This window comes from Barbus barbus (assembly GCF_936440315.1).
Source record: "Barbus barbus genome assembly, chromosome: 8".
Classification (NCBI taxonomy): Eukaryota; Metazoa; Chordata; class Actinopteri; order Cypriniformes; family Cyprinidae; genus Barbus; species Barbus barbus.
In genome coordinates, this window is record NC_136736.1 from 21,744,243 (window position 1) to 21,759,860 (window position 15,618).

At 38.8% G+C, this 15,618-nt stretch overlaps 1 protein-coding gene across 2 annotated transcripts; it reads left to right on the forward strand.

Moving 5' to 3' along the window:
* The first annotated feature begins 2,804 nt into the window (after positions 1-2,804).
* LOC306873617 (ubiquitin carboxyl-terminal hydrolase isozyme L1-like) lies at positions 2,805-5,829 on the forward strand. Of its 2 annotated transcripts, XM_079423036.1 has the most exons (9): positions 2,805-2,897; positions 3,014-3,025; positions 3,359-3,487; positions 3,746-3,881; positions 4,510-4,595; positions 4,868-4,915; positions 4,995-5,064; positions 5,178-5,236; positions 5,397-5,829. In XM_079423036.1, the coding sequence occupies exons 1-9, from the start codon at positions 2,865-2,867 to the stop codon at positions 5,478-5,480; spliced, it is 657 nt and encodes a 218-aa protein (XP_079279162.1). In that variant the 5' UTR covers positions 2,805-2,864; the 3' UTR covers positions 5,481-5,829. The 2 variants fall into 2 exon arrangements, with proteins under 2 accessions (XP_079279162.1, XP_079279161.1); XM_079423035.1 differs by lacking the exon at positions 2,805-2,897 and having other exon boundaries at positions 2,905-3,025.
* The last annotated feature ends 9,789 nt before the right edge of the window (positions 5,830-15,618 follow it).

Sequence of the window (15,618 nt, forward strand, 5' to 3'; positions counted from 1 at the left end):
AACACAAAAATGGGTGTCACATTACATATTTATTTTTTATTTTTTTGTAAAGTAACCCATTGTTGATAATTTCCACATGGATGCATGCAAGACTTGCTGATCAAATTTCAAGCCATAACACAATTAAACTGCATTTTATTCTAAGACTTAGCATGAAATTAAGAATACATAGATGATGAATATATAAAAAGCCATACTCTTGTCCTTACAATCACATTTTAGGTGAAATTGTCTGTAATCTCGGTACAGTGTGCACATGTACTATTTATTCACCTGCAACCTAACACTGACGCTATTATTGTTTTTTTCCCCCTTACCCGAAATCAGCCATTTATAATGTACCTGATCCTTGTACATGTATTTACAATGAATGAGGGACTGGAGCTTTCAATAAAAAAAAATAAATAAAAAAAATCATCAAATTATAAAAGTTGTCCATATGATCTATGCAGTAGCCTAGGCTATATTTCAAGCCTTATGAAGCTTTATTGTGATTAAACTGTTAAAAGTTTTCACCCAAAAATGAACACTTGATGAAAATTGACTTAAGTTCAGACCATCCGAGATGTGAGTTGTGAGATGTGATCTGGAGAAATTGATCACCACATTGCTTGCTCATCAGTGGATCCTCTGCAGTGAATGGGTGCCATCAAAATGAGAGTTCAAACAGCTGATAAATCATCACAATAATCCAAAAACCCACATGACACCAGTCCATCAATTAACACCTGAATCAAAAAGCTGTGCTAATAAACAAATTCATCATTAAGACATTTTAAATTCAAACCATTGCTTCTAAAAGACGAATCCTATATATCCATAATATTATTCGGCAGTCATATCACCCTGTAGCCCAAGACTGGTTGCCCACTAAAACTAAGCAGAGTTGAGCATGGTCAGTACTTGAATGGGAGAGCTGGGTAAACTAGGTTGCTGCTGGAAGAGGTGTTAGTGAGGCCAGCAGGGGGTGCTCACCTTGTGGTCTGTGTGGGTCCTAAAGCCCCATGAGGGGAACGCTATACTGTCAAAAAGCACCATCCTTCGGATGAGATGTTAAACCAAGGTCCTGACTCTCTGTGGACATTAAAAATCCCAGGATGTCCTTCAAATAAAAGCATAACCTCGGCATCCTGGTCAAATTCGCTCATTCGCCTCTGTCCATCATCATGGCCTTCTAATCATCCCCATATACTGATTGGCTTCTTCACTCCTTCTCTCCATCAATAAGCTGGTCTGTGGTGGGCGTTCAATATTGATTGGTGCAATATGGCTGCCGTCGCATCATCCAGGTGGATGCAGCACATTGGTGGTGGAGATTCCCCCTTCCATGTAAAGTGCCCAGAAAAGTGCTTTAAAAATGTAACAAATTATTATTAATTAACATTACTTTCTCCAGCGAAAAAAAAGAAGTCTAGTCTGAATCAGGAGATAAATATTAAAAGAACTGTTATATATATTTTTTTCACTGGAGGAAGCATTATTATAGATTATGGGCTGGTATTTTGGCCAGAAGAGACAGTTTAAAGTTAAAACACCCTAATGGTGTTATATCTTACAAATACACGGCTTTCCTCTTCAAAATGTTCATTGATGGACTGTCACATGGAATACTTGTGGGCTATTGTGATGTCAGATGTTTGATGTAGTGTGATGTTTGAACTCTCATTCTGACGGCACCCATTCACTGCAGAGGATCCAGTGGTGAGCAGGTATGTTTTGCTAAATTTCTCCAAATCTGTTCTCAACCATCCGCTAAAGAAACACACATCTATAAATGGCCTAAGGGTGAGTACTTTTTCCAGCAAATTTTTTATTTTTTAGTTAACTGTTTCCTAATTATTAAATGGATCAGCGGGTCAGTGAATTAAACCCAAGAGAGCAGTCTAATTTGTAAATAAATGATGCATATTGGTTTTGTGAACTGAATCAAACAGTTCACTGAAATTATTTTTTCTCAAAAGAAAGATTAGAATTGGATAACGTTATTTCTCTCAAGGAGAAGTGCTGTTGCAGTACTCTGTAAATAGTCCTTAACTGTAATGGCCCTGTATTTAAAAAAAAAAATATAAAAAAATTGTTGTGTGATTTTCAGTGAATAATGTCAGAGAATACATTTTTCAGAATGTTTTTTTTTTTTTTTGGTCATTTGTTAGTCATTCAATCCTCATTCTCTTTCAAGATGAAGAGTCAGCATATTCTTCAAAAATTCATAATCAAATTAATAATAATCGATATGCATATATCTTTGAGTGTGTAAACTGGTTTCACAAACACAGAAACAGGAGTGACAGTAAATCCATTGAAACTGGACATATTTAAAAGATATTAAAAAGTGCAAGTCATCAGTTGTCATTTCAACAGAACCACTCTGATCAAGTGTGAGTTGGGTAAAGTTGAATTTTGTCCCTCAACTTTTATTTATGCAGCTTAAGTCATTAAGTGCTCTTAATTCATATTTTGTCCATACTATCTAAAGTAAAGTGTTACTAATTATATTTGAATTCTAATCAAATGATTCATCTGAGCTGGAGAACTGGTAGCTTCCAGAATCGGCCGATGGCGGACCAGTCTATTGCTGGAGAATCTTTGCTGGAAAAAACAACTTTCCCCATTTCTCTCTTTTCTGTTTTACGTTGACTTTTTCCGACACTCTAAATATTCAGAAAAAAGTGACTAGCAGGGTGAATATGTGTGTCAGTAGTTCATAAATAGCTCGTGTAACTGGGCGGACACCCCTCCGGTCTGCGTAAATGGAATATGACCAGTCGCATAAATGATCCTCGTGCTTCTTCGGTCTGGTTTGTGTATTCTCGGGCGGCGCCTTTCTGAACTCAGAGTAGTGACACTCAAGACCGTCTGCAACCATGGAGTGGAAACCTATGGAAATAAACCCCGAGGTTTAACGCATAATCGTGATTTAGCCTCGCTAGCTGATTTGTGTATCGTGCATGCTTCCGCTTTCTCTTGACTGATCATGACCGACATAACTATTTGTGCGCTTGTATTGTTTCAGATGCTGAATAAGGTACGTTCGCTGAGTCATAAGATGAGGGGATGATGAGACTGTCTGCTGGACAGGTCTGGCGTCTGGGACTGAACTGTCATGGACCCCAATCTGAAATGAAAGGGCGTGGGCTAACACACAGCATCACCTGCTATGCACAATAACACGTAGCATTTTTTAGATGCATGCTAAACGCAATAATTTTGCATAATATCGCAATTAATATATTAGTCATTTATTGCACACGGTCATTTTAAACTTGCTATATCAGACATCGATTTAGTTTGATTTGAATCGATAATGGGTCTCGAATAATGTGATTTTCGTAAACCCCTTTTCCGTGTTTCTGTGTAGGTGTTCAGTAAGCTGGGTGTGGGCTCGAGTTGGCGTTTTGTGGATGTTTTGGGTCTGGAAGATGAGTCTTTGTCTGGGGTGCCCTCACCCTGCTGTGCCATGATGCTGCTCTTCCCTTTAACGCAACAGGTACGCACGCACTCAAAGCATTACACTAAACGCGGGCGTGGTCATCTTTCACGTGAGGAATCGAGACGTGGAAAACTTATAGATGCTCAAGTTGTGTAGTTTTATTATAGGTAAGAAATTAAAACTTGAGTTTCTTATTAGCCATTTTTGGCTTTTAGTAAATATTTCAGTTGGAATTTAGAGCATCTTTACAATATTCTTACTGGCTTACCATATTAATTGTATAACTTTAACCCACATCTCTCTTCTTTGTTTTAGCATGAGGATTTTCGTTCCAAACAGTCTGTTGATGACTCTAAAAGTGTATATTTTTTTAAACAAACTGTGGTCAACTCTTGTGGAACTGTGGGTTTGGTACATGCTGTGGCCAACAACCAGGACCGTATTGATTTTGGTCAGTGAAAGCATGCCATCAACTTTCACTCATACACAAGATGTTTACTGATGCTGAATAGAATGGATAGCTTTGTTGATTTAAAAAATAATGAATAAATTTTTATTTAATTTAATTAACTTTTGCATAATTTGAGTAGCTAAATAAATTCAAAAACATTTAGAGTCCTAGTCGTGTTAATCCAGACTGCAACAATTTACATATACATCACTACAGTTGAAATACAAAGTTACAAATTGACAATACACCCTTTCCCCCCCGTTTTCTGTTAATGTAACTTCTGGATCATTCGCCACTGTCGGTAAATGAGAATAACAAAGTGCAGTAAACAGTAAAAAACTGTTTGCACCACAAACCAGTGTGTTCATAATTAAGATAATACATTAAAATGTGGTAAGACACACCAGTTTGCAATATCAAGCTGCAAAATAAGCTGTTTTGTACAGTTAAAAATAGCTGGAAGCAAATTAAGCCGGAAGCCAGACACATTAAACTTAGAAATTGCCATGCTCGCTCTTATGGGAAAAATAAGGTGATCGGTGAGAGAGGCAGATTCATGTGTCTCAGAGTCATGATTCAACGCTTAGTTTTTGTTTTTTTTTCCTTTTTTCTTCCCTTCTGTCCATAGACAGTGACTCTGCACTGAAGAAGTTTCTAGAAGCCACCAAAGGGATGTCTGCTGCAGAAAGAGCCAAAGAACTTGAACAAAATAAGGTATGTAAGTGTTCATTAAAAGCCACACTAAACATGTGATTTGCCACAATCTTTGCTGAAAAACAAAGATTAACTTGATAAATGTTACTAAGTTTGTGCGACTCAAAGGCCTACTTATTTTTTTGTGCAGTATTCAACACAACCAATAGGTGGTACTATTGTAACTGTTTTTATTTCCCATGTTTATTTTTTGCAGTTTAAATTAAGTTTGCAGTAACAAATGCATTCAAACTTGATTTGTGCTTTTAAAATGAAGTTACTATTTTATTCAGGCCATTCAGGAAACTCATGATGCAGTTGCTGATGAAGGACAGTGTCGGGTAAGACAATAATGTCATACACAATCACTAGAAGTAATGATTAAATTAAATTTATCTTCTCCATCTCTTATTCTAACAGCCAGAAGCAGACAATGTCAACTTCCACTTCATTACATTTGTCAATGTAAATGGTCAGCTTTATGAGCTGGGTAAGTGGATGACATCAATTGGGGTGTAATGTCTGTTTCTGTGCCAACAACTTGCATTTAAATATAAACTCCTTAAATATGAGAATTAAAAAGTGAGTGTTTTGTTGTCTCAGATGGCAGAATGGATGGACCTGTGAATCATGGACCTACAAAACCAGAAAGCTTTGTCATGGTAAGCACACATTTTCCTAGGAATGGGTGTTTGTAGTTAATGGCAACTGTAGCATGTTCTCTTGTAAACTGTCATTATAGTCGGGAACAGTAGATTTCGAGCATCTTAAAACAATGAGTCATCTTCCCATGACTGAATAACTGACTTCATCTCTCTGTAGGATGCGGCAAGGGTGTGCCGTGAGTTTATGGAGCGAGAGAAAGGGGAGGTGCGTTTCTCTGCTGTGGCTCTCTCCAAAGCCTGAGAGGAGCCAGACAACTTAGCTTGAACCATGAGCAGTTTCGGAAAACCCTTCATGCACATACTATACAGAGCACAGAATCCAAACCTATACCATCCCTTGATACATGCTACACAAACTGTCTGTCTGACTGAATTACTGTTTCTAATTTATTTTATTTTCTCATCAATCTACAACTACTATGCTCTTTGTAAACATCAGTATTTATTTTTAGCTTTTGTTGATGCAACTCATTTAGTTCTAATATTTTTGGGCACTTTTTTGATGGGTTAGATTATTATAAATTTAATGTGAACTCATAAGCTTGGAGGCGTATGTTCAAAATAAACAAAACCGAGAAGGGTAATTTGCTTTTGTGTAGTATTGTTTTTGATGTAACAATGCTGGTATATATATATATATATATATATATATACACATACACACACAGTTTATTTAGACTTAATTCACCAGTGCGTGCCACCTCATATCCATAAACTGAGCTGTGACTCTAGCTAACCGTGACCTGGCTTTTAATTGATTGCATGAAAAGTATTTAAAAGGTACCCAGAGATGCTTTTTCTTATTTGACCGGTAAGATTGAATTGATAACACACTGTAATTGTAGACCGAGTTCATTATAATGTTTGACCATAGTCGTAACCATGTCATGAACACAGTAGGGAAATAATTGAACAATTTGCAAATATTTTAAAATATGGACACATTCACTCTTGTGTATGCCTAATGTCAACAAAATAAAAATGACATGTAACACAAATCACAAACAAAGAGTTTACATGAATCAAATTATACCAAAATGACCATATAACGGCCAATGGGTGTCATTCATTAATTGTGTAATTATTTGTATTTACAGAATTTTTTAACTTCATTTTCTAATTTACAACATGTGCGTACATGCATTAATTAGCTTCAAAAGGTGCTGTATGTGATTTTTTTTTTTTTTTTTTTTTTTGACTGCATAAAAATACCATAATGTTTTCAGATATTTAGGAAACATGTTAACACATTTGTTTCTCTGAAAAACAAGGCTACAACTAGTTCCCTTTCGAATTTGGTGTCTCTACGTTGTGACATCAAAGCTTTTGGGGAAACTCTTTTCTTGAAAATGCTACTGGAGCCTCATTGAATCACGACAGTGTACACTGGGCAATGGCATTTACGCGTGCAAATTATGGGTGGGGTTCCCAACCATATTAGGCAGCGCTTAATGCAGGCTGGGTAACTTTTGGTCCTGGAGGGCTACTGTCTTGTAGAGTTTAGCTATGACTTTAATCAAGCACACCTGCCTGCTTTCTAGTGATCCTGAAGACAGACACCCTGTCCAAATACACACACTTGCGATCTTGGCCACTTCAGAGCGTGTGCATGTGGTAGGAAGTGCGCAAGCCTGTCCCAGGTCTTAAAAACGCCAAAGCACAGTGCCCCTAAAGCACACTATCCACACTATACACTAAGTATACTTGGTGTATCCCATCATGTATCATGTTCTGGAAATAAATCATGAGACTTTTTGCCAGTAGTTTCAGCCTCAGACATCACGCCCACGGACTGCTGGCTAAACATCTGATGCATATGGCACACAAAAGTGGAAGCACTTAGGAGTTTCGAAGTCGTTATCAGATTGGTTGAATTATATGATAGATTTTTGGAAGACATACGTGTCGCGTTCTTTAACGTATCAGGTCAGCTAAATGTTGGATTTTCAAAAGTATGTGAAATATTTAAAGTTTGCGGCATAGACTCTTTAAAATACATCCGAGAGTTTTACACACCGGTTATTGATGCAACATTTCCACGCCTCGAAATGTGACGCTGAACGAAACTAACTGTGCTTGGTTGTTTGACATGTCGGTCAAACGGCCTCATGGGCGGGCCTTGGCCACTGAAAGCTGCCATGGATTCCAGACCTTCAGCCATCAGTCTGAAGATCTGGCTATGCAAGACTATTTTGCCAGGATCTCGCGAGAGGTCACAGAAACCTTTCTGATGTAAGTTAAAAGACCCAGGGCAATTTATTAGCTTGTTCAGGTGTGTTTGATTAGGGTTGGAGCTAAACTCTGCAAGACAGTGGTCCTCCAGGACCACAGTTGCCCAGCCCTGGCTTAATGGGTTTCCTTAGAATCTTTTCCTTAATACAACACAGCAGATAACAGATAACGCCCTCCTCAACCCCTACTGTGTTCTGGTGAGTCATTGAATCAGAATCAGAATCAGAATCAGAAAGAGCTTTATTGCCAAGTGTGTTTACACACAAGGAATTTGTCTTGGTGTTAGGAGCTTCCAGTACAGAAAGATAGTGCAGACAACATATAATTAAGGTAATAGAAACATTAATAATAAATAAATAAATAACAACAGTAATAAAAATAAAAATATACAGAAAAGAAAAATGTCCATAGACAGAACTGTGAATGTGCATTTGTCCTATGTACGGATGATGGTTTGAGTTATTTACAGATGTACAGTACTGGGGTGTGTTATGTGTTGTTCAGGTGGGATATGGCTTGGGGGAAAAAACTGTTCTTGTGTCTGGCTGTTTTGGTGCTCAGTGATCTGTAGCGCCGGCCAGAGGCGCTACAGATTACCCAGCCTGTAGCGCCGGCCAGAGGGCAACAGTTGGCCTAATGGTTAGAGAGTTGGACTCGTGATCCAAAGGTTGCGGGTTCGAGTCTCCGGCCGGCAGGAATTGTAGGTGGGGGGAGTGAATGTCCAGCGCTCTCTCCACCCTCGATACCACGACTGAGGTGCCCTTGAGCAAGGCACCGAACCCCCAACTGCTCCCCGGGCGCTGCAGCATAAAATGGCTGCCCACTGCTCCGGGTGTATGTTCACGGTGTGTGTGTGTTCACTGCTGTGTGTGTGCACGTTGGATGGGTTAAATGCAGAGCACGAATTCCGAGTATGGGTCACCATACTTGGCTGAATGTCACTTCACTCACAGTTCAAAGAGAGTGAGCTGGGTGTGAGGGGTCCAGAGTGGCTTTCTTAGCCCTTTTCCTCACTCTTTAGATATAAAGATCTTGGAGGTTAGGTAGAGGGGCACCAATAATCCTTTCAGCAGTCCTGACTGTCCGTTGTAGTCTTCTGATGTCTGTTTTGGTAGCTGAGCAAAACCAAACAGTTATAGATGAACACAGGACAGACTCGATGATGGCAGAGTAGAACTGTTTCAGCAGCTCCTGTGGCAGGTTGAACGTCCTTAGCTGGCGGAGGAAATACAGCCCCTGCTGGGCCTTTTTCATAATAGAGTCAATGTGATTGTCCCACTTCAGGCCCTGGGAGATGGTGGTGCCCAGGAACCCGAATGACTGACCATGATGGTGAGTGGGAGAAGAGCAGTTGGGAGAGAACTCATCCCTGAGGGGCGCCAGTGCTGATGGTGATAGTTCTGGATGTGAGTTTGCCCAGCCTCACTAGCTGCTGCCTGTCAGGAAGCTGGTGATCCACTGACAGATGGAGGTGGGCACAGAGAGCTGTGTGAGTTTGTCTGAGAGAAGGTCAGGCATGATGGTATTGAAGGCCGAGCTGAAGTCCACAAATAAGATCCTTGCGTAATTCCCAGGTTTGTGATGTTGAGCTTGTACACATCCTAAGGCAGTTGACCAGCTTGGACTGGAGTGGGCACCTCCTACCGAGCCAGCCAGAAGCCATGGATGAGTGGTACCTCAAGTTCGACCACGGCCAGAAAGGTGCCCCACGGAAACCCAGCCCATTTTTTCCTGAAATCCACGATGAAATATCCAAGTTGTGGAACATGCCGCTCACAGCTCGGTTGCACAACCCTGAATCTTCCCTCCTGTCTTCCATAGACAGCACTGACCAGGTGGGGTATACAGCATATGTCGAGCGCTCTAGACAGTTCAGGCTCTCAGGACAACTATTTGTATGCTTTGGTGGACACACGAAAGGCCTGCCTGTGTCTAAGCAAAGACTCACACTGGATTGTTGATGCGATTGCCTTGGCTTATGGCTCTAGGAATGTGAAATGTCCTATCGGGGTACAAGCCCACTCCACTAGGGGAATGTCTTCCTCCTGGGCCTAGGCAAATGGCATATCTGTTGGTAGCAGATTGGTCATCACCCAACACTTTTTGTTTGGTTTGATAACTTAGATGTGTCATCACTTGCTTCAAATGTATTATCTGTGCAAGCAGCACAACCGTCTACCCAATTATTATCTGAGCCATTCGCCTGGTTTCCACTAGGTTGTATACACCCCTGTGCTGATGCTATGCCCCTCAATGCCATCCTGTCAGCTCATAACATGTAGAACCGGACGGCGATGTGGCCGAAATAACAGCACGAGCCACATGCGTACTCATTATTGCAACGGCTCCGTTGCCCCATTATACATAAGCTTGTATCAAGTTAATTAATTTCAAAGTAATTGCTGTTGACCACCACCAATTATGTTCTCTAGTGTCTGAACAGTGTCAGCCCTGACAGCCTTTGGAGTGAATGAGACACAGGCATAGCCACCGCCCCCTGGGCTTGCGTGGGTTCAACCAGGTCCTGTAGGTTGGATGACATACTTACCAAGAGCGCCAGTATTCTTGCTGCCCTCCTATATGGCACGATTCATATGTATTGTGTAACTTCACATGCTTAGTTTGGATGAAACCCCTCACTGTAACATTGTATTTGTTCCCCATTATTATAATACAATATTATTATTGTAAATAATAATAATAATAATAATAAATGGCTGCCCACTGCTCTGGTGTGTGTTCACGGTGTATGTGTGTTCACTGCTGTGTGTGTGCACTCTGGATGGGTTAAATGCAGAGCACGAATTCCGAGTATGGGTCGCTTTTATTATCCAAAAACAATCTCCAGCATATTCAGTTATCAGACACGACTGGAGCTTCAAACGGGACTGGCTTCTATGGTCAGATGAAACTAAAAAAATTAGCTTTTTAGCAGCAAACACTCAAGATGGGTTTGGTGAACACAGGGATAAAAAGTACCCCATGTGTACAATTAAATATTCTGCTGTATTTTTAATGATGTGGGCCTATATTTCTGATGGAGGTCCTGGACATCTTGTTTAGATACATGGCATCATGGATTCTATCAAATACCAACAGATAAAAAATCAGTAAGTGACTGACTCCGTTAGAAATCTTATAATGGGCCACGTTTGGATCTTCCAACCGGACAATAATCCAAACACAAACCTCAAAAACAACACAAAAATGGGTCACTGAGCACAAAACAAAGCTTCTGCTATGGCCATTCCAGTCCTCTGACCTGAACTCTATAGAAAATGAGTGGAGTGAACTGAAGAGAAGAAGCACCAACATGGAGCTGGGAATCTAAAGGGTCTGGAGTGTTTCTGGATGAAGTAATTGTCTCTGATCTCTTGTCAGGTGTTCTCTAACCTCATCAGGCATTATAGGAGAAAAGTTAGAGCTGTTAAACTGGCAAATGGAGGTTTCAAAAAGTATTGAATAAAAGGGTGCCGTTAATTGTGGCCAATTCGTATTAGAGAAAAACATTTATTTAATAATGATACAAGAAGGTTTTTTTCCCTTCTGAAATATCAAATATCTGTTCTTACTATCTGATAGGTGTTATGAAAAATCATACTGGTTTCTGTGACTGCACTGCTGTGGCTTACCTTTTTGCTTTCTTTTTCCAGGACAATCTTCTAGAAGCTAGCAAAAGTAGACATTTCTTCTCTTCACATCTTAAAATGGGAAAAAAAGCAATTGCTTTAAAGCAATTCGTTCAGTCGCTTCATTTCTGCCACTTTCAACACTGTGAAAGACCCTTCTGCCAACTCTGAGAACAGAGTATCATTTTCACTGCATGGAATTCTACCTGACAAAAAGATACTTCAGGGTGTCTTGAACAGGCCAACAAAGCCATATCAATTAGCTGGGATACCTTTTTAATTGGTGGGCAGGAACCTCTCTATTTGCTATTCAACGTCACTGGACCCAGTCATTCAGGTATAGCCTACTGGTTCTTTTATCCTTAAGGCTTTTCCCAAAATGATTCACAATTGAGCTGTTTGTACGATAAAAATGTTTGACTAGCCACTAGAGGGGGTTGTTGTACCGTGAATGATCTCTCAGTCCCATTTATTTTGATGTAAAGGCACAGAATGTCTTTATGTGGTTTTATAAGATTTCAAGTAAAAAGGTGAAAGTTTTAACATATTTAGAGAATAGAGGTTAACATTTGTATGGTGGAAATGGTTGAGAAATATTTAGCCCTTTTCTGTGTACTCTGTTTTTGGTAGAACATATTAATCTGTTTTAGTAATTGTGAATAAGTGTAAGATACACAGATGTTTAACATTATGCATATTATGTCGATACAGTTACAGTTGTTTCTTTCTTCTTTTTAAAAAAAAAACCTCATTTTGCTCTTATACTGCAAGCTCTCAGCTGTGTCTTAATGAATAATGACCTTTCTGGTGCATGATTCTGAATAATCTTGCTTGATTGAACCAATTTTCCTCCTCTCTCAGTATCTTTCTCTGTTTGCCATTCAGTCCTCTCTGCCCTTGAGGCTGAAGCCATGAAGAGACAGTAGCGGGTACTGGGTGAGAAAAGGCTATGTGCATGCAATGTGTGTGTGTGTGTGTGTTGCTGTAGGCGGGTAAAATATAGGGCCAGTTTGAATAGTCTGGAGGCAAGCATGACTTTATTTGACTGAGGCTTTGAGATTACAAAAAGCTCCTCGATTAAAAACCCGGATGGTGCATCATGATTGTATTTGTTATGCAATCTGTCTCCCAAAATCACACAACCATGAAACAGACACAGGGACAGACTGTGCAGTGACATCACTGAAACATTGGAAAATGAACATGGGCTACTGGGAGCATTTGGGAGTTCTCCTATATTAAACATTAAAAATGAAATTCACAAACAGTGAATTGAATACACCTCTTCTATGATGAGAATATTTTACAATTTTGGATTCAAATTAATTTCAAATTTTTTAAGGTACACAAAGTAAAAAGAAAAGAAAAGAAGTTGCCTTGATATCACAATGAAGAAAATAGTCTTATCAAAGGAATATTCTTGAAAAAGTAGTTTGGCAGAATATTTTTTATTATTGTTATTTCTTCCAAAAAATGCTTCACTGATTATTAATATTTCCATAATTAATATTAATGTGAAAAAAATGTATCAATCAAATCCGAAAGGACCCCAGAGGACAACTGTGTCAACAAGTCTTATATAATATGATAAATCTTACAAGTCTTTTAATGAAAAGGTAGGTTGTATAATATCATGTGGTGTGACTCTATTCATTCAAAAGATTTCTAAAAATGTGTGTTACATTTTAAGATGTATATACTCATCACTTGTATCTGTATTGCTTTAATTTATTTAAAATAACTCCTATATTGATGTGCCATTTTGCAAAATTGGATTTTATTTAAATTATTTAATTATTAACTATTTGAATTGTTTAATTTAAAATGAGAAAAAATATAAAAAAAATAAAACACAAAAAATGTTTTTAAATGTAAGATGTACTCCATGATTCGGTGGCGGTTGCTGGTTTGAGCTGAAATGAACAGGAAATAAGAACACAGGCCTGTCTCTTCTGACTCCTCATGCTGACTCCAAGATGGTTCACAGTTGAAAACAAAAAGGCTGGTCAGTGTTTTGAATGAGTGAGTATGAGCGCTGTGACTCCAGAGGATGAGAGAGAGATTCTAATTAAATCTAACCCCACCTAAGGGCTTCACACTGACCTCATGTGTCAGTCAAGGAGACTTACGGAGGCTGATTCAACATGTTCAATTATATAATGCTGCACTGATCTGTGACGACTGGCCTGTACCAGAATGCCCAAATCCCCTTTTGGATACATCACCACTATAGATTTTTCTATAGTGTTTTGACATCACCACTACAGATTTTTCTTACAGTCAGATCTGGCCTTGATACTGTACAGTCAACAACTGCATTACTGCAAAATAAAAATCAAAACAATAAACGAACAAAAAAACAAACAAATCGACAGTTTGGTATATTCTGATTAAAAAAGGATGTACTGGTGAGTTCAGTTACATAAAAAGGCCTTGGTCCCTTGTGTTTATTGATAATTTGACAGATGACAGAAGCAGCTGGATGAATTCTGAAGTGTATAGGGATATACTGTCTAACCATATTCAGCCAAATGCAGCAAAATTGATTGGATGGTGCTTCACAGTACAGGTGGACAACGACCTAAAACATACTTGTGCAAATGCAACCCAGGAGTTTTTGAAGTTAAAGAACCTGATCGAGCATGTATTTCACTTGCTGAAGACAAAACTAAAGGCACACAAACAAACAACTGAAGACAGCTGCAGTAAAGGCCTGGCAAAGCATTACGAAGAAGGAAACCCATGGATTCTTGACTTCAGGGAGTCATTGCCTGCAAATAATTCTCAGCAAAATATAAAAAATGAACATTTTATTTATGATTATATTCTTCTGACCAAATTACATTTTAGGGCCTGAAAATTGGGAGACTGTGTATAGGTTGCAATTCTTTAAGGCTGATGATTCATGGGGCAACTTTTTGAGCAATTTTGCCAGACAACTTTTTTTGAGCAATGTTGCTTGGCTATTTTCCCCACTGAGAATGGTTAACAAATTTTTATCTGGACACTTTAGATCAGTCGTGGGCCCTGTGTCTCACCTAGTTGCCCACTGATGGCAACATTAACCAAAGTTGCCTGGCAACATTGCTCAAAATGTTGCCCCCATGTATCATCAGCCTACATTATAAATGAATGAAATTTACATAGACCTTACTGTAATACTTAAATAATAATAATAAAAAAACAACTGAAAGTTGTTGGATTGCTGTGACTCACAAGCAATTCTTGGTGTAGTATAAAGAAAAGCCTAATTGGCATCTTCCTTAGATATTTTTCTAATGTTGAAGTTTGCAACAGGGCAAATGTCATCTTCTGGCTTGCAAAACGAGTAAAGAAAGAAACTTAAACTCATGACCTCACACTAAAGTCAAGAAGTCAATTAGTGGAATTTTGCTTGATTATCTGTCAAGCCCTGAGCACAGTCCAAGGTAACTTACCTTTTACATTATGAATAGAGCCGTAAAAACTGAATATCATGCTCAGTTCAACTCTCTGAACATTTTCTAGCATGACTTTTATGACATTTTTCTTTTTTCTTTCTTTCTGTGTGCTTAGGGGTGTAAAGAATTTCAAAATAACATTCACTCATGTTTTCACTCACAAATGTCTGACCTTGATGGATGAAACAGAGGAAATAAACCAAAGAAGATTTCTGCACTCTAAAAAATGCTGGGTTAAAAACAACCTGGGTGAAATATGGACAAACCCAGTTCATAGTAACCCAACCACTGGGTCAAAACAACCCATTAGCTGGGTTTGTCCATATTTTACCCAGCACTGGGCTGTATTTAACCCAGCATTTTTTAGAGTGTGAGTAAAAGAAATAGGAGCCCAGCGCACACCTACCTAGCCTGTTACTTATGGTGCGTTCAAGTCACTTTGGAAAAATCATATTTATGACCTCAATGCACATGAACGCAACTGCAATGTCCAAAATACCATTGGTTAGCTCTGGATTTTCTTTAATCCCTGATCTTTAAGAGTTGGGGGTGTGTCAGCGAAAAACCTGGCAGATTATCACAATACTTAGATATCTAGCTGTGACTTTGCAGGCTTTTTTTTAAAATTTACAACAAAATATAATAGCACTGTAGTATAACAATGTAATATGTAACGATAAAGTATAGTTTAATTATACATTAATTAAAAACATATAAAAGCAAAACACACCTGGTGCACATTCTTTGTTCTTTATTTTCTAGAAGTAGAGTTGAAAAATCTTGCTGTATTTTTGTGTAGTTAATTAATAGAAAGTACATCACCATCTTGCTCCTAAAATGATTTGAACACCTGGCATCGTAAACAGGACTTCCCAGCTCGTACTTATGAACTTTCCAGAAGGCAGCATTTGTTCAAAGGTGATTACCAGCTGGAGCAAACTCCAAAACTCCAAATAAACTTAGTTTGACCTGATTTTGTTTGAAATGTCACAGCAGTTAGTTTACTGATTTTGCTTGAAGTATATTAGGGCCTTAAAGGGGTCATGAACTGCCTTTGTTTTTTATTTTGTACTGTTCT